This window comes from Furipterus horrens, unplaced genomic scaffold (assembly GCF_987537825.1).
Source record: "Furipterus horrens unplaced genomic scaffold, mFurHor1.1.pri manual_scaffold_12, whole genome shotgun sequence".
In the NCBI taxonomy this organism is placed as follows: Eukaryota; Metazoa; Chordata; class Mammalia; order Chiroptera; family Furipteridae; genus Furipterus; species Furipterus horrens.
In genome coordinates this window covers 49,601,207-49,624,946 of record NW_028327182.1, presented here as the reverse complement: position 1 = coordinate 49,624,946, position 23,740 = coordinate 49,601,207, and the positions used below count along the sequence as shown (strand labels likewise).

The 23,740-nt window shown below is 35.9% G+C and overlaps 2 protein-coding genes across 2 annotated transcripts in view; one reads left to right on the top strand and one right to left on the bottom strand.

The window, feature by feature from the left end:
* The window catches only part of RB1 (RB transcriptional corepressor 1), a 239,554-nt gene that overhangs the window by 77,818 nt on the left and 137,996 nt on the right, over positions 1-23,740 (bottom strand). The gene's annotated exons all lie outside the window — the stretch shown is intronic.
* On the top strand, positions 7,174-9,135 carry LPAR6 (lysophosphatidic acid receptor 6). The gene has a single exon (XM_090258289.1). It carries the CDS (start codon positions 7,852-7,854, stop codon positions 8,884-8,886), a length of 1,035 nt encoding a protein of 344 aa, XP_090114415.1. The 5' UTR covers positions 7,174-7,851; the 3' UTR covers positions 8,887-9,135.

Genomic DNA, 23,740 nt, shown 5'->3' with positions numbered 1-23,740 from the left:
TTACGTGTATCTGCAGTAATGTGCATAGACTTAGGTCTTAAAAACCTGCCATTTGTAAAAAAGAAAAGCAAGTCTAATCAAATGTACATTCATTTTTATTTTGAAGACCCAAATTTAAAAATAAAAATATTATTTTGAGTACCTAAAACTGACTGAAAATCACTTTTCAGTTAAAGAAAAAAATGATATGCTTGTTAAGATCCTTTTCCTCTTTTTTTGAATGGGTTGTCAATTTTTGTTAGTTTTATTCTGATACATTTCTGTAAAGAAATTAGTCATTTATCATATAAAGTACAATATGACAGACTGACATTTTCTTCCAACATTGTTTATGTTGTTTCTTGCAACAAAACAAAATTAAGTCAAATGTATTTTTTTAAAAATACCACAGACTTCATATAATACTTAGAAAACCTTTAATAGTAATTTATAAGCATACTCAATATTTTTTACTAGAAATTTTATGAATTTTTAAAAATAGTCATTTTATAAATTAAAAATTTTGATCTAGCTAGAATTTATTTTGGTATAAGTAGTAATTTAAAGTCTGCTTTTTCCCCAAATTGCCATCCTGATTCATTTGCATTTATTGAATTATCCATATTTTTCTTTCTCCAGTGATCTGACATGCTAACATTACCATATGTTACGTTCCACTAAGTCTGGGGTCTATTCTTGGGCTCAACTTCACTCAAAAGTAAAGAAATGCAAATTAAATAAGATACCACTTTTGACCTATTTAAGAAACATTTAAAAGTTTGATAATTGATTTAGGTGAGGGAATAGGGAAATAGATACTACTGATAGGAATACAACTGGGAGGGGAAGACAAATTTTCTTAGAAATAAATTACTATGTTATATAAAATACACACAAAACTGTTCTTTGATGGCCTTTATTAAAGTTTTAGGTCTTTTGTTTTCATCTAGATCCTGCACTTTTTCCGGAATTGTAGCCCAAGCCGTGAGCCTCCCCACCCCCCCAGGCCTCTGAATCTCAACAAAACACTGGAAGGCGGAGGCAGACAGGCCACTCAGAGGATTTCCATGGGAATTGGATTTAAAGAATGCTTATTTTGCTTTAGAACTTGGTCTGCTTTTCTTATCTCTTAGTTAACTATAAACAATCTCTAGCAAGGAATGTATGAAACCTTGTACCTAATGCCAGTGTGGTGTCAAGATGTTTAATAGCCCCTGACACAGACTGGTCACTGTGCCCTCTGTATTGGTACTTGTAATCTGTAATTGTCAACTGTAATCCAGGCGCCTAAAAGCTATTGATGATTTATGAATTTTGACCTTTTATCTCCCATACATACCCTTCTCAATAAAAAGCATGAGGGACGGAGGTCTTGCGCTTTCTCTACTAGAGGGAACAGCGGCCTCCCTACCCCCCAGACAAAATACAGTGTCCTGGATAAGTTTGTTCCACGGTGGTCACAAAACCTCTGCTGGACAGAGCAGTTTCCAACTGAGCTGGGCATTGGAGGCAGCTCCGCCTCAGTGTTCATTCTTAAGATATTTTATACTACATTGTTTTAAACGGAATATTTTTTTCCATTACATTTGCCAGTTAATTGTTGCTGATACAGAAGGTGTCTTATTGAGTGAGACTGACACCACTTAATCAAAAAAGCTAAACCAGAAATCATTTTTAAATGATACATACATATAGTTTTAAAAATCTTCACCTGAGGATATGCTTATTGATTTTAGAGAAAGAGAGGAAGGGGGCAAGAGAGGGAGGAGGGGGTAGGGGTGGAGAGGAAGAGAGAAATACCAATGTGGGAGAGAAACATGGATCTGTTGCCTCCCGTAGGCACCCTTACCAGGGATCAAACTGCAACCTTTTCATGTACAAGATGATACTCCAACCACTGACCAACCTGGGCAGGGCAAACGATACATATATTTTTTAAAAAAATTTTTACTTGAATTTTTAAAAATATAAAATGTATATTAATTAAAAACTCTATGTAGGGTCAGGGTTCTTTTTGAGTAGAGTTCCAAGTTGTTTTTCTTTCGTAGACCATACCAATAATGTGTGTTTATGATTTTCACTATGTGTAGAGTGAGGAAATAAAGACACAAAGCAATCTGAGAACTAGAGAATCAACCCCCCAGTTTCTTATGGCATCCCCTGTAAATATTTAACAGAAGTTATATACACATCTAACCCAATGACATATATACTTGCCTCTAAGCTACTCCAAAGCATTGAACTTGGTTTTCTAAAAACATTTTGCCCTTGTATTTCATACCATGTATAACCAGCACATACAAATCTGGAAACAAAAATACTTAACTTTTAATATGCATCCCATTTCATTACTGGGAACAAAAGAAGTCAGGTATATCAAACAGTAACTTTCTAGCCACAAACATTTAGCTTTCTAGGAAGTACCCTGAGAGAGCTAGTCTTCCTATCTCTACCCCTCAGTAACGGGAAAAAAAAGTCAATAAATATTTATTAAAATAAACTAAATAATACCTGGATTTCTGAATAAACATGGCTGCAAAATGTCAAATTTACAATTCACAGAAATCCCTTGTTCTAATTATTTAAAAGCAGAAATACTTCCTTCCTCTGTATAAAATGTGGCACAGTACTTTTCACAATTCCAGCCATTTTTATTTAATCAATATAGATGAAACTAAAAAAGAAGTGTTGCAATATGATTTTAATCTAAAGAAAAATGAAAACCTTTTAAGAGGTTAGGTTAAATTTATATTACAATTTTAGAATTTACTATTTAAAAAAATGTCTATATAGCTTACACATATAAAAACAAAATTCTTGTAATCCTAGGCAAATCATAACTTCTCTGAAATCAGTTTCTTAATCTGTAAAATCAAGACAATATATGCTCTGTCTGTCATTCAAAATTAGTGTGAAGATTAAATTAGATAGAAATAGGCTAATTCAGTACTCTCCTTTTACAAATACACAATAGAGAAGTTAAATTATTTGCTCAAGGTTACGTTAATTTTTAGTAGCACAGCTGGGACTAGAATCTAAGTCACTTACCATCTAGTCAAATTGTTTTTTTTCACAACTCCTTGCTTGTTTCTGAAGTAGGTGAAAGATTCTTGAAAACCACAATCCACCTAGTCTTCCTCAACTGGATTTTATAACTAAATTAAGTCTTTATAACCAAAGTACTGTTGTATTGATGAATTAACTTCTCTTTTAGGAATTTACAGTGTAATTTATTTTTGTAGCACCCTCGCAAGAATTGAGAAAACAGTCACATCATTTTCTGTGAGTTTAAGACAACACGACTATACTAATGGTGCTATACTTTTTATCTTAAATATTATGACCAGGTATGGCTCTAGGCTTCAGGACTTGAAATTTGAAATCTTTATTCAATTTTAAAGGCTAGTTAGACACATCTTCTCTGGGGGGCCCTTTAATTGACTTGATTGACACTCATCGCCATTCTGAACAAACATCTATTGTCACACTCTGTATTACATTTATTTACTTATTTTTTAATCTTAAATGAATTGCATGTATATGTCCTAAAAGGAAGACAAACTAAATATTGAGGAAGTACTAAAAAGGAATTGATGTGATTGAGAGGTCTCCATAGAAAATCTGATAGAATTTTAAGAGGCAGAAATAAGCAGGCAGATATAGGAAAAAAGGAAGAACAGACAATTCAAGTGTTTGCAGTGATAAACATATTTACTCAGGTTTTAAATCTTGTACCATACCAACATTCCTGCTCCTCTTAATTTCCACTACCCTCTTGGCTTGAACCTGCTTCAACCATTGTTCCCACCCACTTTTAGTTTGCTGTACACCCTACAAGATATTCAACCCTTTGAACTTGGGTAAAGAGTGACAAAGAGTGTTAAGTGTTTGAAGTAATGATAGAAAGGTAAATCACTTACAGTAATACTAAATTTTTCTAGAATTTAATAAATTTTCCTGTTAGGCTAAAAGATATTTTTTATATAAAATAAATACATTATATCAACATAAATTACAAATGTTCATTTCTCAAACTGCAAAAGTTCTGTTCAATTCTAAACTTAAACAGAAAATTTATCCTAATAGGCTTCAGAAGAATGCAAAATGAAGAAAAACTTTGGCTTTTTTTCATACGTGTAAATTTGAGATGGAAAAGAATCTTGAAGAGCTACATCTCATCATGGCAAACATTTGTTATATTCACAATAAATAAATTTTGAATATTTTTGTTACATTTTAAAATTTTACTGTTTCACCCTTTCTTTTGGACTTGAACAAATTTTAAACCACCCTAACAGCTTAAGCATTCAAAGTATTCAAGGAATCAGAATCAGATACAGAAGCAGCAAGGGACCTATAAGCAGTGCAGCTCCCTCATTTTACAGCCTCCTCAAAGCCACAGTTGTAGAAGAAATTTAGTCAAGAACTCAGAAGTTACCAAAATCCTTAAACTTCTAATGGTTAACTAATAGAATACTACTCTCTCTCAAACCGATCAAAATTAGTTTTACAACTAAATGATTTGTACCATTACTGTAGTGATTAATAAAAACATCTACTTCATACGCTGTCTGGCTATTTACCTGGTTTCTTTATGTAATTAAAATTTGAATAGCAATGGACTGCATAATAAGACTCGCTGAATTTCAAATCAGTTGTACCTGTTATTATACCCTCTAAGAACTCCATACAAGAAACAAGTTGATTCAGACTTAACTTTCATAAGTATACAAATCTCATATTGAATTAACAGTTTGGTTGGAGTCTATCAAATACAAAAGCACCTATTAAATATATTCAATTCTCTGGACTTATTTCTTTGTAAGTGGCTACTCTATATTTTTCAAATCTTAATCTGAAAAATTTTCAAGGTATCTAATTTCACTTTAGTCTCTTAATTAAATATCTTGAAAAAACCAGCATTCAATAATCTTCCTCCTTGTTGAAACGAACAGCCTCTCTGCTATTGCTCTTCCTCAGTAGAAACTTTTAACAAAACTCAGGTTTATTGATATGTTTCATTCACCAGCAAGCATGGAGTATCTACTAAGGGTCAAACATTGTATAAGAGTTAGCTGGTAACAAGAAAAAGCTTAATTTAACAAACAGTAATCTATCTATTTTTAAGCATCAATAAATCCCACATAAAAAAAAAGTGCTAAATGAACAAGAAGCCTAGTGAATAACATTAATATGTGAAAAAATATTCTAATGTAGAATACATTTTAATTATTTTATAAAATGCCATATTCAAAATGAAAGTGGAAGTAAATAAGGTCAAAGTATATAACTTTATATTTCATTATTTATTAATGACTAAAGAGATTATCAATTTGAAAGTACATTACTAAGAAACTATAGAAAAATTTTTTCTCCAATGAGAATACAAGCTTATTAACTAACTACTCCTTTTTTCATTATTGTTTACTCAAAGTTTCCTGCTAGCTTTTACATGAACACACACATACTTACTACCTTTTTCCCATTCCAATGCCATACAAAGAAATTCAGTCCTTTAAAGTTTTAAGTTTCTTGATTATAAGTAATACTCATATTTGTGTTTCACTTGATTATAAATTTCCCAGTCAAAACAAAAAATAGATTATAATTCAAGAGACTCATTAACAAAAGTTGCTGAGCATGAGAGTGTATTTCAAAATAAAAAGATGCAAAATTAGCATAAAATGTTACTGCAACATATTATTTTTAATTTTTTTCACGTTATTTTTAAATTAGCTAAGTAACTTATAAAGGAAAATAAATTGCTCTTAAATTCTCTAGATTTTCTTAATTGATATGAAAAGGAAGAGTTTCAGCCCAAATTAAACCAAACTTGAAAATAAGAACAGTAAAACACAACTGGATATATATCCTTTTCTGAAGAATGGTAATTTAAAATAAGAAAAACGTGTGGCAGAGGTTGTGCTATCTATAGTTCTTGAGGAAATAACATCTACATTCAACTACACCCATTGCACATACTTTCTTCCTCCAATTTCTTTGGGCTCTAAAAAATGAATATACTTTAAATATAAATATATAGAGAAACCACTCACAGGAGCTTTTAAATGAAGACAAATATGAACCATATTCCAAAATACAGTTAATGTCATGTTAAGAGGGTAAGGGGAGGGTTGAGGGAATGAAAATAAAATTTGTTTGAAAAGATGCAATTTAATTCTGTACCTAAGATTAATACTGCACCAAATATAAATATTTCTGAATTTATTCTCTAGTGAAAGTAGTAATTTATAAATAGAAAGTGTTCTAAAATATTAATTCAATTTTATAGGAAAGAGCAAAGAATGTTAGAAAATTGTTTATCAAAAAATAAAGACATCTGGAATTGGAGACATTCACAATCATTACCATTAAATTAAATCTTAAGGAACAATTATGGAAAACAGAAGCTAAGAGTGGCAAAACTACCACTGGTCTTTCAATCAAATCCTTTAAATACCCAAAAACTAAATTTCTCTATTTCAGTCATTAAACAGTTTTTAAAAATGCTTTATTATCACTAACAATTTCAATTTAAAAATACAATCATATGCATTTTATTTCTAAAAAATTGTCATATCCCAAACATAAAAGCAAACAAGAGAGAAAACAGGCTTAATACTGATTTTTTTTCTCTCTCAATTATTACTACCAGAAAAAAGAATAAAAGGAAAGAAAGAAAGAAAGAAAGAAAGAAAGAAAGAAAGAAAGAAAGAAAGAAAGAAAGAAAGAAAGAAAGAAAGAAAGAAAGAAAGAAAGAAAAGAAAAGGAAGGAAGGAAGGAAGGAAGGGAAAAGAAAAAGGAAGAAAAAGAAAGGAAGGAAGGAAGGGAAAAGAAAAAGGAAGAAAAAGAAAGGAAGGAAGGAAGGGGAAGGAGAAAGAGAGAGAGACAGAGAGAGACAGAGACAGAGAGAGAGAGACAGACAGAGACAGAGAGAGATATTCCCTCAGAGATAGATGGCCATCACCCACCCGAGCCAGCATTTCCACGTAAGAGTCAATGGCCAGATGTCTCAGCTAACCAGAGACTATTTGCAAGCCTCCTAGGTATATCCTCAGCAGACATTATCAGATTAAAGAACTGCAAACAAACTGGGCTGAAACCTTTCTTTATCCAAGCCCAGCCTCTTCTTCCTGTGATGTCATATTACAAATCTAGCAAGCCTTTATTTTGCACTTCAAAGTCCATCACTCAATACAGCTGGCAACAGAGGAAAAGCCCTCGTTTCAGCAAGAGCTAACACGCTTAGGAATTTATTTCGGAACATTTAAAAGACTTCTTAACCACCATCTGGGATCCACTACTGGAAAACCAAGAAGGAAAACTTCGTTTAAAGAAAGCAAGAAGTAAATTAGACCAAATTGGGAATGTTTAAGTCTCTGAAAATCTGCATTGAAAAGCAAAATAAAATTGCTAACTTTAGCTTAAACATTCTGGACCATAAAAAAAACTTTAATCTTGTAATATCATCCTGACTACTGAAATACAAGTTTACCAGACGAGTAGATTTATTCCATCTCAGAACGCAGCGTTTCTTTACAATTTATAATCCAATGGGTTGGCTTCACTGACCACATTTTTTAAAGGTTGCTCGTCGAGATTAACAAGCCCTCAAACTCTGGATTCACAGATTTTCTGGAAACTAGAAAATGAGACTATTTTCCTGTTGAAGAACCAAGCGGAAACTTTAAAGCAACAAATTTCATGTTTCTTTTCGAGACTCTGGAAAAAATGAAATATTTATAAAACTGCCCAGAGATCCAAAGAATTTACAAATACATTAGAGGTTTTAAAGTGGTCACAATCTGAATACCAAAGGAGGCTGCTGCTGACCGAAGGACTTCAACACAGTGAACTGAATGTGCTTTTATAATGGTAAGCAATAACAGCTCCCAATGCTCCTATGATGACTCCTTTAAGTACACTTTGTATGGGTACATGTTTAGTATGGTGTTTCTGCTTGGGTTAATATCCAACTGTGTTGCCATATACATTTTCATCTGCACCCTCAAAGTGCGAAATGAAACTACGACATACATGATTAACTTGGCAATGTCAGACTTGCTTTTTGTTTTCACTCTGCCCTTTAGGATTTTTTACTTTGCAGCACGGAATTGGCCATTTGGAGATTTACTTTGTAAAATTTCAGTGATGCTGTTTTATACCAACATGTACGGAAGCATTCTGTTCTTAACCTGCATTAGTGTCGATCGATTTCTGGCAATTGTTTACCCATTTAAGTCAAAGACTCTAAGAACCAAACGAAATGCAAAAATCGTTTGCATTGCTGTGTGGTTAACTGTGATGGGAGGAAGTGCACCAGCAGTTTTTTTTCAGTCTACCCACTCTCGGGGTAACAATACCTCAGAAGCCTGTTTTGAAAATTTCCCAGAAGCCACATGGAAAACCTATCTCTCCAGGATTGTAATTTTCATTGAAATAGTGGGATTTTTTATTCCTCTGATTTTAAATGTTACTTGTTCTAGTATGGTGCTAAGAACTTTAAATAAACCTGTTACATTAAGTAGAAGCAAAATGAACAAAACTAAAGTTTTAAAAATGATTTTTGTACATTTGGTCATATTCTGTTTCTGTTTTGTGCCTTATAATGTCAACCTTATTTTATATTCTCTTATGAGAACACAGGCATTTGTTAACTGCTTAGCAGTGGCAGCAGTAAGGACCATGTACCCAATCACTCTCTGCATTGCCGTTTCAAACTGTTGCTTTGACCCAATAGTTTACTACTTCACGTCAGACACAATTCAGAATTCAATAAAGATGAAAAGCTGGTCTGCTAGGAGAAATGACTCCAGATTCTCTGCCGTTCAAGGCACAGAGGACTTTATTCAGCACAACCTACAGACCTTAAGAACTAAGATATTAAACAATGAATCTGCAACATAAGCTGCTTGAAATGAAACCACTGGAACTTCACTGGAACAGAACCTCCAGGTTGCTTCAACTGTGAAGTTTTACTGAATAACAAGCTCTCCACCTTTGAAAGGAAATAAGCACGTGGACATTTTAAAGTTTTTAGTATAAAAAAAAAGTTGTATTCAATGTGTTAAGAGAATTCAAATGTATTCTATTCTTATATACACTCCATTTTATTTTTCTTAGCCATTTTGATTTGTGCCTTTCTCTTCATTAAAAAATCCCTTGAAAAGTTGTTCAGTCTAAAAGTGATTATGACTTAAATCATGTGTTGACCATCTGTACTGCCTTTGAAGTTCTTAATTTTATACTAAATGATTCACAAATACTAAAGGTTTTAAGTAATATTTTTATTCAGCATATGCCTAATTTCTATTTTATTCGAATTGAGACTACTAATCATGTTTCTTATGCTATAGTAACATAAATGAAAATAGAGAGTAATGTAAAAAAATCAATTTTTAAAAAATTGTTTTGAGGTATAATATAGATAGGATGTATCAACTATAGTGAAACTTTCTCCTTTTCCAACATATCTTTACTTTCAAATCCAAACAGTTCTCCAAAGTTAACTAAAAAATTTTTTTTATTTGAGAAAAAAAGACATATAACATTTCAATTCAGCATTTAATCTATCTGATTTTTACATCTTACTCTTTCAAGTCCTGAATATGACTGTGGACAAATACTCTTAAGATTTAATTTGATTTTTGCTGTTCTCTGTGTTTGTGCTGCAATGATTTCAGAGGAATCATAGTCATTTGCTAGAGGAGAAGCCCATTTTCAATAAAATAACAGTGGGACATTTTCTTTAGAGATCCACGGTTTCCTTTAGATAAATCTAGCAAAATAAATCCTTAAAAGAAAAAAAAAACCTAGTGAAGAAATTAAGCATGGCCTTTTATATCCCAAAAGAAGTACACATGCTGTAAACATGTTTTCTTTAATTGATTTTAAGTACTTTTATTTTATATCACTCTTCGGAGATGAAATACACTGAGCACTCAAAAAACACAGGGTGGGGCAAAAGTAGGTTTAAGTTTTGAGTACCCGGAAAAAGTTTATTCTTATGTTATTATTTACTATTGTATTATTTTTCATACGATTAACTGTAAACTTACTTTTACCTCCACCCTGTGTGTTTTTGAGTTGAAAAGCAAGTAACAATTTACTAATGTGGAGGAAAGGGTGGGAGTTTGTTACACAGATTTCTCAGAATTTTCCTTGGCATAAAAATCTGTGACCAAGATCTCATTAATATGATATTACTTTAAAATACAAGAAAAGCAAGTCATCAGTTATTATTAATGCACTCATTGGTGAAATTTTTCTTGCCCTCTGGTCAACAGGAAGATGAGTCAAAAGTTTTGTAGGATTCTTCACAAAGAAATATGTAACATAACAATTACTTGTTTTTGCATTTAGAACTCCAAGTCCTGGGTAAATCTTACCTACAGGTACAAAAGGAGGACTAACATTATATACCTTTGCTAGAGTTGCACTTTATGGTAAATTATATATTGATAGAGTATTTTCTTTCTCCTTTACCAAGAAAACCTATATTAATAAAACTGAGAATTTTATTTTTTGTCACTTTAAAGTGACAGTACTAAGCCTTTCCTCCCAAAAAAAGTGCCCATTGTTTTCAACACCTTTGTAAAAGAAGATGATTTAACTAATCTTCCTTTCCACATTAACTCCCTTCAAAGAAACAGAAGTAAGATGAGAAGATGTCTCATCTTCTGAATTTAGAAATGATCTTTTCTGAGCAGATACCAAGTAACTACCTTACTAAAAGAATGTATTAAAATACATGCACTGTATATAATACAGCCATAGAAAACTTAAAGAAACTAAAGATACTATTTTATCAAGGAGTTCTGACTTTATATTCTACATTCAAAATACTAAAAGCAAATTTGAGGTATAGTTCTGAATTACAAATATTAGTATTTAAAGAAATTAGCCACTCAGCCCTGGCAGGGTGGCTCAGTTGGTTGGAGTGTCATCCCCGCCACCAAAAGGTTGTGGGTGGAAGGGTGGTGGCCAATCATTCTCTCTTTTTTCCTTCCTCTCCCTCTAAAATCAAGAAACATATCCTGGGGTGAGGAGACAGACAGAGGGAGGGAGGGAGGGAGAGAGGAAAGGTGAGAGGGAGAGAGGGTGGTTGCATGGGAGGAAGGAAGGAAGGAAGGAAAAAAAGAAAGTTGAGGAATAGAAAATACAATAATGGAACATTAGCTGAGAAACATTTAATTTATGAATGGTATAGTAACTAGCAAGAGACTGAAGCAACAGACTTCTGGTCTTGTAATTCTGGACCCCTGATGAATCAGGAACCTGGTCTTTTGTCAATACATTAAGTTACTATTGCCTAAAGATTAAGCTTGTGTTTTCTGCATAATTTGTATGCATTAATTTTTGCCATATATTTATCTTGAAAGGGCTGTCATTTGGAGGCAGAAATTATGGCAATTCTCAGTGGGAATGTTTTTTGCTTTGCTTTTATTTTTGTTTATTTACCTCAGCTCATATTTTCATACGATTATAACTTGAATTGTCACAGGACTGAAGTTTGTCCAATAAAAGTACTTTGTCCATTTGGGGGAAAAAAAAAAAAGGAACTATTGCCTAGCATTATCTTTACTACCTCCCCACACCCAAACTATTTTAATGCCTACATGCCAATCAAACATGTCACAAATGAAGATGTGATCTAGTGCTTTTTACTCACTGTGTAAGAATTTTTATATAGCAATTTTTATAGACAGAGCTTACTAGTAGTTGAAGGTAATCCTAAGTAAGGTAAACTGTTTTTAAAGAGCTTTATTCGGCTGGCCTAAAAACCAATTTATCCATTTATAACATGACCTCTAAGAAATAATTTCCAAATTAAAAAGGACTAGTGGACAAACTTAAGGTCACAGAACATATTTAATTTAAATCAACCCAAGTATTAATGATCAACAATATTTAATTAGCAAAATTTTCCAGAGATCAACATATACATAATCCGAAAACCACTAAATCTCAAATTTCTACTTTATATCTTTCTTCATCCCTGATATCTGTTACCCATTTCTGATAGTCAATTTTATAGAAGTACAAAGAATATCATTTAAACAGGACAACAGACCAGGATAATAAGAGAATACAAAATTAACTACAGGCAAACTTCTCTACCAAGCTTTCCCTTTCTTCCCTCTCTCAAAATGATCACTCCAATAACTGCTTCAAAGGATACAAAATTATCTCTCTCATCACTTTGTGCAATGGCAATGGCAAAAACAATCCAAGAGATGGGACCACAGAAGTAAAGATAATTCATGAACTAATTTTCAAACTCGAAAGCCTGCTTTACTCATATAGATTCAATTAAGTAATTTTTTAAAATAATTAAAGTTTAAGAAAATATTGTATTAAGAATAAGAAACAAATATGTATTATATACTTACAGCCAAGTTATAGTTAATACCTATGGGGTGAATGTGCTGAGTTTCATTATCTTCATATCAAAATGGCTTCTGGTAAATTCAGTTTGTTTATTTATAATATTTATTTATTTGGCTAAATAAAACTTTTTAAAAATTTAATCTTTATTGTATTTTTTTTACATTACCTTTTACTGCCCTTATACCAGCAATTAACACACTGTTGTAAATTCACAGTTTAGAACTGAAGGAACATAAAAGTCATCTGAAACAACCACCTCACCTTACTTAGGTTGAGGAAACTAAAGAACTAAAAGGGTAATAAGTAATTTGCACAGGGTCACATAAAAAGTTAAACTAGAGCCAGGATATAAACTTTTTTTTTGACATGTCTATTTCTGTAAGGTGGCAAGGAAAGTAGCACATGCAAAGACCCTGTGAAGAGAACTTGGTATACTGAAAGGATTAAAACAAAGTCAAAGAGGCTGGAGATAGAGGGCTGAAATCTTACATGTACTCACAGGCCATGATAAAGCCATGTTAAGATCTGAGGAGTTGTGAAAAGTCTGGAGGATTTCAAGAGAGACATGACCAGATTTAAAATTTTTAAAAGATTCCTCTGATTATCAGGTAGAGATGCATTTGTCTTCAGCAAAAAAGAAAAATTAAAGAGCTGTTTTTATCCTTCATTTTGATTATATCCTTCCTCTCTTATTAAAATGGTCTTTCTTGCTCTGGCCAGGTAGCTCAGTTGGTTGGACCATCATCCTGTACAACAAAAAAAGGTTGCCGGTTGGATCCTCAGTCAGGGCACATAGCTGGGTTATGGGTTCAATCCCTAGTTGGGGTACATATTAGGTTGCAGGTTTGGTCCCCAGTCAGGACACACAGGGGAGGCAACCGATCAATGTTTGTCTCTCACATCGATGTTTCTCTCTCACATTGAAGTCTCTCTCTCTCCTTTCTTCCCTCCCCCTTCTTCTCTCTCTAAAATCAATAAATATATCCTTGGGTGAGGATTTTTAAAAATGATGTCTTCTTTGAAGTGATGGTGAAGACAAATGAGAAGTATATTTTAATGTCATTACTTGGCACAATTAAGTTAGTAGTCCTTGTGGAGAAACTGGTATGTTCATACACTGCAGTTGGCAATATAAAATGATACAATCCTTATAGTTGGGAATTTGGCAATATCTAACACACACACACATACACACATTCACCCTTTAACCCAGCATTCTCACTTCGTGGTATCTACCCTGAAGACATACTTTCAATAATATAAAAATACATATGTACAAGATGCAGCATTATTTAAAATTGTAAAATATTGGAAACTACCTAGATGTCTGCTTAAGCACAGAATAAATTATAGCAAATATACACACTGTAGTACTATAAAATATAATAAAGAATGAGAAAGATATCCGAGAACTTATATCCAGAAAGTATTGTTAAATGAAAAAACAAAGCATGAAAGAGCACACATAGTAACAACTTTTTGTGTAAGAAAAAGATAAATCAAGAAAACGCATTAGGTTGGCCAAAAAGTTCATTTGGTTTTTCCCGTAAGATGGCTCTAGTAGCACTTAGTTGTCTTTAACTTCATTTGAAATAATTTTGTTAGATTGTATTATGACAGCTGTCATACCACTGTCCATTTAAAAAAAAAACCACAGCAAAATTGGTGAATTTTTGTGTAGCCATTTTAATATTGGAGATGGAAGAAAGGCAACATTTTTGGCATTTTATGCTTTATTATTTCAAGAAAGATAAAGATGCAACTGAAGCACAAAAAGATTTGTGCAGTGCTGTGATTGATCTAACATGTCAAAAGTGACTTCTAAAGTTTCATACTGGAGATTTCTCACTGGAAAATGCTCCATGGTCGGGTAGACCGGTTGAAGCTGATAGTGATCAAACCAAGACATTAATTGAAAACAATCAACGTTATACCACATGGGAGATAGCAGGCATACTCAAAATATCAAAATCAATAGTTACTGGTGAAAATAAAAAAATGTGTCTTTTACTTTACAGAAAAAAACTAAACGAACTTTTTGGCCAACCCAATACATATATCTGCTTATTTTTACAAAAACAAACGTGAGCGTCAGCCTGCGAACCTAGTATCGCTGGTTCAATTCCCAGTCAGGGTACATAACTAGGTTTCACATCGGGTCCCCAGTTGGGGGCGTGAGTGAGAGGCAACCACACAATGATGTTTCTCTCCCTCTCTTTCTCCTTTCCCCTCTCTCTAAAAATAAATAAACAAATAAATTTAAAAAAACAAACAAACAAATGTGAAAACAATAAGCCAAAAATAAGCACTAGGAGTGGGGAATGGTACAGAGGGGATATCAAAGGTAATAACACTTAACTGAGTGTAAGACTTTGGGAAGCATGTTAATGCTTTACATCAGGAATCAAAACAATTTCTTCAAGGATCAGATAGTAAATATTTCAGGCCTGCAGGTTTATACCATCTTATTGCTCTTCTCAACTCTGCATTGCAGTGCAAAAGCAGCCACAGAGAATACATAAACAAATGAGTGTGGCTGTGTTCCAATAAAATGATTTATAAAAACAGATGGTTGGGCTGTGGGCTCTATGTGCCACCTCCTATCTTACATAGTCAAAAAACTAAAGCTAACAAGGATAAGAAATCAAAAAATTAAAAAATGAAATCCTAGAAGTACATCTCTGTTAGTACCTGGTACATATTATGTCTCAATAATTACCTGCTAAAACGAATGAACCTTAAAATTCTATTAAAAAATGGACAGAAATTCTAGTCAGGGCTTTGCTACAAAGTAGTATAACTTTAGGTAAGTCATTTAATCTTTCTGTGTTGAGCTCTTTAACTATCCTTTGTTTCTCATTCTTGTCAGTTATAACTTTCATCCATTCTTTCCTTTTAATAACCATTTTTACCAGTTACCATGTTATACTGGGACTACTGCAATAACTCCCCCACTCAGCTTGCTTCCTACTTTCTTCCCTTCATCTCATCCATGACAGCTCAACTACATTTACCTATTTAATCACCTTGTACTGATTAATCAGAGAAGGAAAACTCTGACTCCAAAAAACCTCCGCTGCCTTGCGGTATACCTCTTCAGGGGAAAGGCTAAGGGAGTAAACCCCGACAGAAAATCCGGAGCCGGAGTCCCTAAGGCGGTTTGACGTTGTAGTCAACACCGGCAACTCCTGCGGCGCACCTGAAACCAAGCTGTATTGACTCCGTCTTTCCCTTGGACCCTTCAGCTGCGAAGAGAGGGGGGGTCTGCTGCATGGGCAACAGCAGACCCTCCATATCACCCTGCCCAGGCTCTGTAGCTTCAGCTTCACTGGAGAGGACACTCCAGCGTCATCGCAAGATGTCGATTCAACACGGGAGGAGACAGATACCATGTCACTCCCGAGTCGGACTGCACAGCCATTTTCGGCGGTGCAGATAGACTCTTAAGAAGCTACACCATCGTCTCTCGAGACGGACGGCTGCCGACGACTGATTAATGTCCTGTTTTAAAAGCCGTCAGATTCTCCATTGCCTGAAGGGAAAATCCTGTTTCAAAGTCCAAAATTCACCAAAATCTAGCCCCAATCTACCCAATGTTTTGTTTTCTCTTGTCTCCCAAACAAGATACCATACCTATTCGACTTTGGTCTACTACTTGTTCTGTGTTCACAACTCTCGATTTCTTGACTCTAGACATTTAGGCACATGACACACACCCACCCCTCTCCCTAACCCACTCAGTCAACAAGGCTCAGTTTGTCCCTCTTCCCTTTCCATCGTACAAGGTCCAGTTCAACTCCTAAACAAAACCTTTAATAATGCTTATTGTCTGTATTACTTATTTTGTATTTATTTACTGCCTTTGTTAGTCATTTCTGTTACATGGGCTCTCTCTTTTCTTCCTAACTGGATACCTCAAGCTCCTTCAAGAAGGAGATTATGTTTTGTAATTCTTTCTATTCTCTTTATCACCTAATATACAGGATTGAAACAAAGAGACTAAAGATTGGAAGGAAGGAACTTAGGGTTAAAAATAAATTATATATTATTTTCTTGCCAACTGAAGATTAATTTTATTTCTATTTATTTATTTTATTTTATCCTCATCCAAGGACATGCTCATTGATTTAAAAGAGAGGGAAAGGGAGGGAAAAAGAGAGGGAGAGAACATTGATGTGAGAGAAAAACATCAATTGGTTGCCTCTCATATGTGCCCCTACCAAGGACTGAACCTATTCATGTGCCCTGACCAGGAATCAAACATTTGAACTTTAGGTTTGCAGGAAAATGCCCAACCAACTGAGCCATGTTGGCCAGGGCTGAAGTTTAATTTTAATAACTAATATCTGTTTACTTATACAGTATCTACTCTATGTCTTTATCAGTGTAGTTCTAGTAAGTGTCTTATACCTACACACAAACATGTAAAGAAGCTAAAGATTGCCTTTTGTTTCATCAAACCTATGGTTCATTTAATTCTTCCAAAGCCCAAGGAAAAAAGGCAAATCTTTTACCAGTACTACTCTGATAAAGGAATTCAATTCCTGCAGTTATCACTGTAACTCTTATTATTTGATTTGTCAACCTTAAACCATATCTGTTGAGACCCACCACTTAAAGAAAGCTATACATTGTTAAAATAAACCACTTTGTTCTTGAAGACATTCTGTATGGAATTGACTTCTCTTTTGGCACAACTATTTTACAGGCCTGCTGAATCCTAGGATTTTCCCCATATTTTTTTCTTTCACTCCTGTGAAAGTTTCACTTTTTAGATTCCATGATTTCTCCTTTCTTGGGTTTCTTTTACATTTTGCTAAAGCATATTCTCTAGTAACTTCATTTCAAAAAGGATAGTCAAGAGATAAACTTCCTAATACCTGAAAATTGCTTCATTTTAACCTCATGTTTGACAGAGTAGGTCAGTTATAGACTTCTAGATAAAAACTGTGATGCTGATCTGGATCTTATCCACCTCTACTCTCTAGAATATTTTATAATTTTCTCATTACCTTTGAAATTTTAAATTCTCACTAAGATGTACGCAACATTCATTCATTCGGCTTGGTACTATGGGTCCTTTCCATCTGTAGTCAGCTTTGGAAATTTTTCTTCTGTTATTTTAAGTATATTTTATTGATTATGCTATTACAGTTGTCCCAATTTTTTTCCCATTTGCCCCCCTCTGCCTGGTACCCTCCTCCATCCCTGCTGTCTTGGTTCATGTCCATGGGTCATACATATAAGTTCTTTGGCTTCTCCATTTCCTTCACTACTCTTTTTGTTTGTTTGTTGTTTTGCTTATTTATTTTTAGAGAGAGGGGAAAGGAGAAAGAGAGGGAGAGAAACATCCTGTGTGGTTGCCTCTCACTTGCGCCCACAACTGGGGACCTGACACACAACGAAGTCATGTGCCCTGACTGGGAATCGAACCAGCGACACTTGGCTCGTAGGCCGATGCTCAATCCACTGAGCCACAGCAGCCAGGGCTCCTTTACTATTCTTATAACCTCCAATTTTGTACCAACCAATTACATTTCTTAATCCCTGAACCTTTTCCCCCATTTTACCCCTTCCCCTTCCCCACTGATAACACTCCACATGATCTCCTTATCTATGGCTCTGTTCCCATTCTAGTTGTTTCCTTAGTTTGTTTTTGTTTTCTGGATTCAGTTGTTGATAATTGTGAGTCTGTTGTCATTTTAATGTTCATAGTTTTGATATTCTTAAATAAGTCCCTTTGACATTTCATATAATAATAGCTTGGTGATGATGAACTCCTTTAGCTTTACCTTGTTTCGGAAGTACTTTATCTGCCCTTCCATTCTAAATGATAGCTTTGCTGGATAGAGTAACCTAGGTTGTAGGTTCTTGCTTTTTATCACTTTGAATACTTCTTGCCAGTCCCTCCTTGTTTGCAAAGTTTGAGAAATCAGCTGAGAGTCTTATGGGAACTCCTTTGTAGGTAACTCTCTTCCTTTCTCTTGCTTTTAAGATTCTCTCTTCATCTTTAGCCTTTGGCATTTTAATTATGATGTGTCTTGGTGTGGTCCTCTTTGGATCCCATTTGTTTGGGACTCTATGCTTCCTGGACTTGTATGTCTATTTCCTTCACCAAATTAGGGAAGTTTTCTTTCATTATTTTTTCAAATAAGTTTTCAAATTCTTGCTCTTCCTGTTCTCCTTCTGGCACCCCTATGATTCAGATCTTGGTACATTTAAAGTTGTCCCAGAGGTTCATAATCCTCTCCTCATTTTTTCCAATTCTTATTTCTTCTTTATATTCTGGGTGAATGTTTATTTCTTCATTTTATCCAAATTGTTGATTTGAAACCCGGCTTCCTTCCCATAACTGTTGGTTTCCTGTATATTTTTCTTTATTTCACTTTATATAACCATCACTTCTTCCTTTATTTTGTGGCTGTACTCAATCATTTCTCTAAGCAACCTTATCATCAGTGTTTTGAACTCTACATCTGGTAGGTAGGCTATCTCCTTTTAGCTTATTTTTTTCTGCAGTTTTGATCTGTTCTTCCATTTGGGCCACACTTCTCTGTCTCCTCAATTTGACAACCTTCCTGTATTAGGTTCTGTGTCTTAGGTAGCGCTGTCCCACCTGTTACATTGTAAGGGGCGGAGCCCTAAGTATTTGTCAGTTCGGGGTGGCCTGTTTCACTGCTTTGTGGCACTGTATGTGGGGGAGGGGTCAGAGAGCAAACAATGCCACTTGCTCAGCACTTGCCCCGTTTCTAGTCATTTCACTAGCTTCCCATATGTGACTGGCATCCCTCTAACTGTTGCCCTGGTGACAGTTCCCAGAGTTGGTGGGTTTGCTTAAGTTCTAGGACCATGAGAGCCCTTAAACAAACTCTCATGAGAGATGAGAAATTTTCTGCCACCCCAACCCCCACTGATTTTCACAGCCAGAGCTATGAGGCTTTATTTTCCCAGCACTGGAACTGTGAGCTGTGCAGTCTAGTCTGGGACTGGGATTACTTCCCAGGTGTCCCTCCTTGCTTTTATCTGCCACATGTGAAGTGGAACTGCTCATTCCACCAGTGCAGTTGCTGCCTTGCCACTACCACCTCACCTCCACCACACCTTGTCCTCTCTACCCTGGCTCCCTGTCTGCTCCCCTCCTACCCATCTGGATGAATATTTCTTCCTAATTCCTTAGTTGTTGGACTTTCATACAGTTCAATTTTCTGGCAGTTCTGGTTGTTTTTCGTTTTGAGGTAGATCTAATCCTTCTTATGGTTGTGTGAGGAGGTGAAGTGTGTCTACTATGTCTCCATCTTGGTCGGAAGCCTTGCTTCCTTGACACCCTGCAGGCCACACCACAGGCTGTCACTGTGCAGTGCATACTTCCGCTTCTGGCTCACAGCATCCAGGGTTGCTGGGACCCGGGCCCAGGCCATTCCCCTGTACTCTCCTCACATCACCCTCAGTGGCTGCAGAGGACCTGCCCTGCCCACTGTCTCCAAAGCACAGGCCTCTTCTGTTATTTTTTAAACTATTACTTTCTCTCCTCCATTTTCTCTGGTCTTTCCTTTGGGGATGAATAAATAGATATTGAATTCAGGTGTCGCAAAATACCAAAGTAAGGACAATAAACCTAGCACTGCAGTAGTTTGTTGCATTTGCCTCTTAAGCAGAAATACCTTTCCTATTTCTCTTTATTTCTTTCATCAAGTCTGTGGTAGAAGCCTGGATTAACCTTAATTCCTATTCTGCTTCTTTTGCAGCACCAGCAGGAAGCCTTAATCTTGTGTGTGTACATGTACACAAAAGTTGGGTGGGTAAGCATGTATTTGTATAGTTTGTGCACTGCACAAAAACACAAGGCTTCAGCCTAAACTTTGTAACCAAGTCTTGGGAATATATGTCCACAGGGGTAACTTTTCCAATTCATTAGTATGGAAGGAGACCCATTTTCCTGATTCTTATAGGCTGGCACAGAGTTAGGTGGGGGACTGCCCAGGTGTTTCACGCACCAGTTCTTTTCAGATCCACAATTGTCAAAATGTGAGTGTCAGGTAAGCAGTATCACCATCACCTGCAAATATATTAGAAATACAAATTCTAGGAATCTCCCTCAGAAACTTTAAGGTTGGTCCCAGAGATCTGTAATCCATGTCTGAGCAAGACGTTCAGATGATTTTGATATATGCTAAAATTTGAGAGCCACTGGCAGACAGCACTTTAAAAAACTCTCCTGATTACTGCCCCACTCTCTGGACCTGCTACTTTGGTCTTGGAGACTAGGTCTCCCACTTCCACCAGAGACCATTCCTGTGTATATTCAGAGCTGTAGCTTGCTCTACTTTGTTGTATCCATCAATATACTCCAAATTATTTTATTCTGAAAACTGAATCAATCCCTCAACTTCCCTCCATAGTTTTTTCACTTCAAAGTCTCAGCACTGCTGAATTTCACTCAATGTGTTTATTTTTGTTTCTTTCTTTTGTTGCTTTTCTAGGATTTGGGGAAGAAAAAGTAAAGGTATGTGGTCACTTTGGTATTCTGAGCCAGAAATATTCTAATTTTCAAAAGTAACTGCACAGGTCAAGTTACATAAGAAAAAACTGGACATTGGAAGATGGCAGCCCAGTAGAGGGAAGTTGAGTCCACTTACTCTTGCCCCCAACTCGGATTTTTTACTGATCTTGTGACAGGTAACCTGAAATATCAACAGAATCTTACCTGATATGAAGTTTTGAAGCCAAGGAGTACAGAAGTAGCTTTGCACTATCCAGTAAGGAGTCGTTATAAATTGAAAGGGAAATACCTTGTGCTTGGCACATGCAGTAGCAAAAAAAAACAAGCAGAAATTGCAGCATTATAGCTCCCTCCCACTATCTGGGCAGGGGCCTTAGTTCTGCACAGGGACTACCAACCCTAATCGGGAGTGATCTGGGAGGATATACAGAGTCTAGGAGATCTGGCTACACACACACAGAAAGCGACACATCCATAGCTGCAGTGCCAACCGGGAGAGTCCCAGAGAGAGACTCTATCTCCTAAAACAACCAGGGGCTGCACCTGGGTGGTTGGAGATATCAGAAGGCTGCCACCAGTCATGACTGAAAGGGACTTTTTGCTTTTGGGGAAGGTGGCATGTGTGGAGAACAACAGTGACTCAGTACTGAAGTGTGGGTGCCATTTAGGGACGTTTTAAAAGGAGGGCTTAATTATGGCTGGGCAGGGACCACGTGCGCAGCTGCTCTGCCAGCAGAGAGACCAGATTTAAAGCACAGTTCATTCTCACTGAATCCAACTGGGCAAGGAATTCAGAAAGTGGCACAGCAGAGGAACTGCTGGGCCCCTACGTGGTGTGGCTAGCAAGCCAGGGGCTATGCAAAACAGAAAATTTGGGACTGTGTCTCCTGCGAGGGCAGTGGGCTGGGAGATAAGACGGGCAAGAGTCAAAAGCCTGAGATTCTCTGCATCCAGACAGAACCCCCCCACACACACCCTGGAGGTTGAAAGACTCTGGGAAGGGAAGACAGACCCCAGCACCCCATCCTGCAGGACTGCAAGCACCACATCCAGTGGGGAAGCTCTGCAGAATAGGCAGGCCAGGTTCAAAACCCCCCTGCTGGGGGCATATCCACAGTGGAAAGAAAAGGAGACACCAAGAAGGATCTTTGTGAACTTTTCTCAGCCGCGACAAGATGCACTGGGTTCCTCGAACCCTAGTTCACTGAAACCAGCTGGGCTGAGAATGCAGAAATCTGTACAGTAAGGGGAAATCAGGGCCCTGCCCAGCCTTAGTTCTTACACAGAACTGCCATCAGCGCCAAGCGGTAAAAAACTGACCCTCTTACACAGACCATCCCCTCTCATGAAATGGACAACTAATTCATCAGAAACCAAACATTACTGGAAATAATATGGGTCAGACCAAACATATGAGATGCAGAGTTGGGGGAACACACCCGCAATCTTCCCTGAAGACTGAACAATGCCTCTCAGGGAAGATCCAGTAATATCACCCTCTCAATCGCACCAATAGCCCCCTCTAGAGGCAGGTGGAGGTGGAACCTTCAGTGCTACCAGACTTTAGACGACCCACCCAGCCCTGGGCCTTATGCTGATAAAAAGCCAAGAGGGCACAGTAGTGAGAACCAGCCAGGACGCAGCCAAACCTGAAGGGACAGCCACAGACTGTGGACCACTTTTAGCCTCAAACAGGCTGCCTAGAGCTAGACGGGGACGATGTCTGATATTGCCAGTTAGATCCAGAAGGAGAAGACAACAGGCAAACACCAAACTCTGCTGAGACAAAGTTCACCTTGTTCTTTTGCAGTATTTGCATTATTTTCTTCTCTCGCATAGATTTTTAACATTTTTTCTTTAATTTTATTCCTCCTATTTAACTTTCTAAATTTTATTTTTATTTCAAATCTCATATTTTATTCTTCCCTTGCCTTACTACATTTTGCCTTCTTCCTTCCCTTCTTATTCTCATTTAAAATTTTATTTTCTCTATATCTATGCCTTGTTTCTATTTCATACTCTTATCATTTCTCTTCCCTCTAGCTGCTAAAATCATTTTTCTCTCCTTTAGTCGCTCACATTCTTTTTCGCTTTCTTATAACATTCTTATTATATTTCCACCTTTATTAATCATTGCTCATTTGTCATTGATATTGCGGTTGTTGATACTTTTCTTCAATTTAATCTGATTTGTTCACTATTTTTTTTTATTTTCAAATGTCATAGTTTACTCATCCTGTCTTAATCCATTTTGCCTTCCTCCTGCCCTTTCTTATTTTCATTTGAAATTTTATTTTCTCCCTTTCTATGCCTATTTCTATTCCTTACTCTTATTACCTCACTTCTCTCTATCCTTTCAAAATCATTTTTCTTTCCTATAGACATTGAATATTCTCTTTTCCCTTTCTAATAATATTCTCATTCACTTTCCACCTTTATTAATCTTTGTTCATTTGTCGTTGATATTGCTGCAGTTGTTTTACTTTAATTCTGTTCCTATTGTTTCACTATTTTTAAAATTTCAAACCTCATGTTATACTCTTCTTTTTCTTACTCTATTTTGCCTATTTCCTTCCCTTTTTTATTTACATTTCAAATTTTATTTTCTCCCTTTGCTCTAAACCCTATGCTTATTATCTCACCACCCTCTCAAAATCATTTCTCTTTCCTTTACTCATCTCATATTTTTTTCTTTCTCATAATATTTTTATTTTCTTTCTACCTTTATTAATCTTTGCTCATTTGATGTTGATATTGCTGTTGTGTTGGGAGGCAGGTATTTTATTAGTGTGTGTTTCATTTTCTGAGTTGCTCTGTCTTGTTCTGCTAGCAGCTGTACAACAGCATACAAGGGGTGATGGGGCTGTGATT

Coding starts and splice junctions, on each gene's coding strand:
- LPAR6 (XM_090258289.1), top strand. CDS start 7,852: ATGGTAAGCAATAACAGCTCCCAATGCTCCTATGATGACTCCTTTAAG.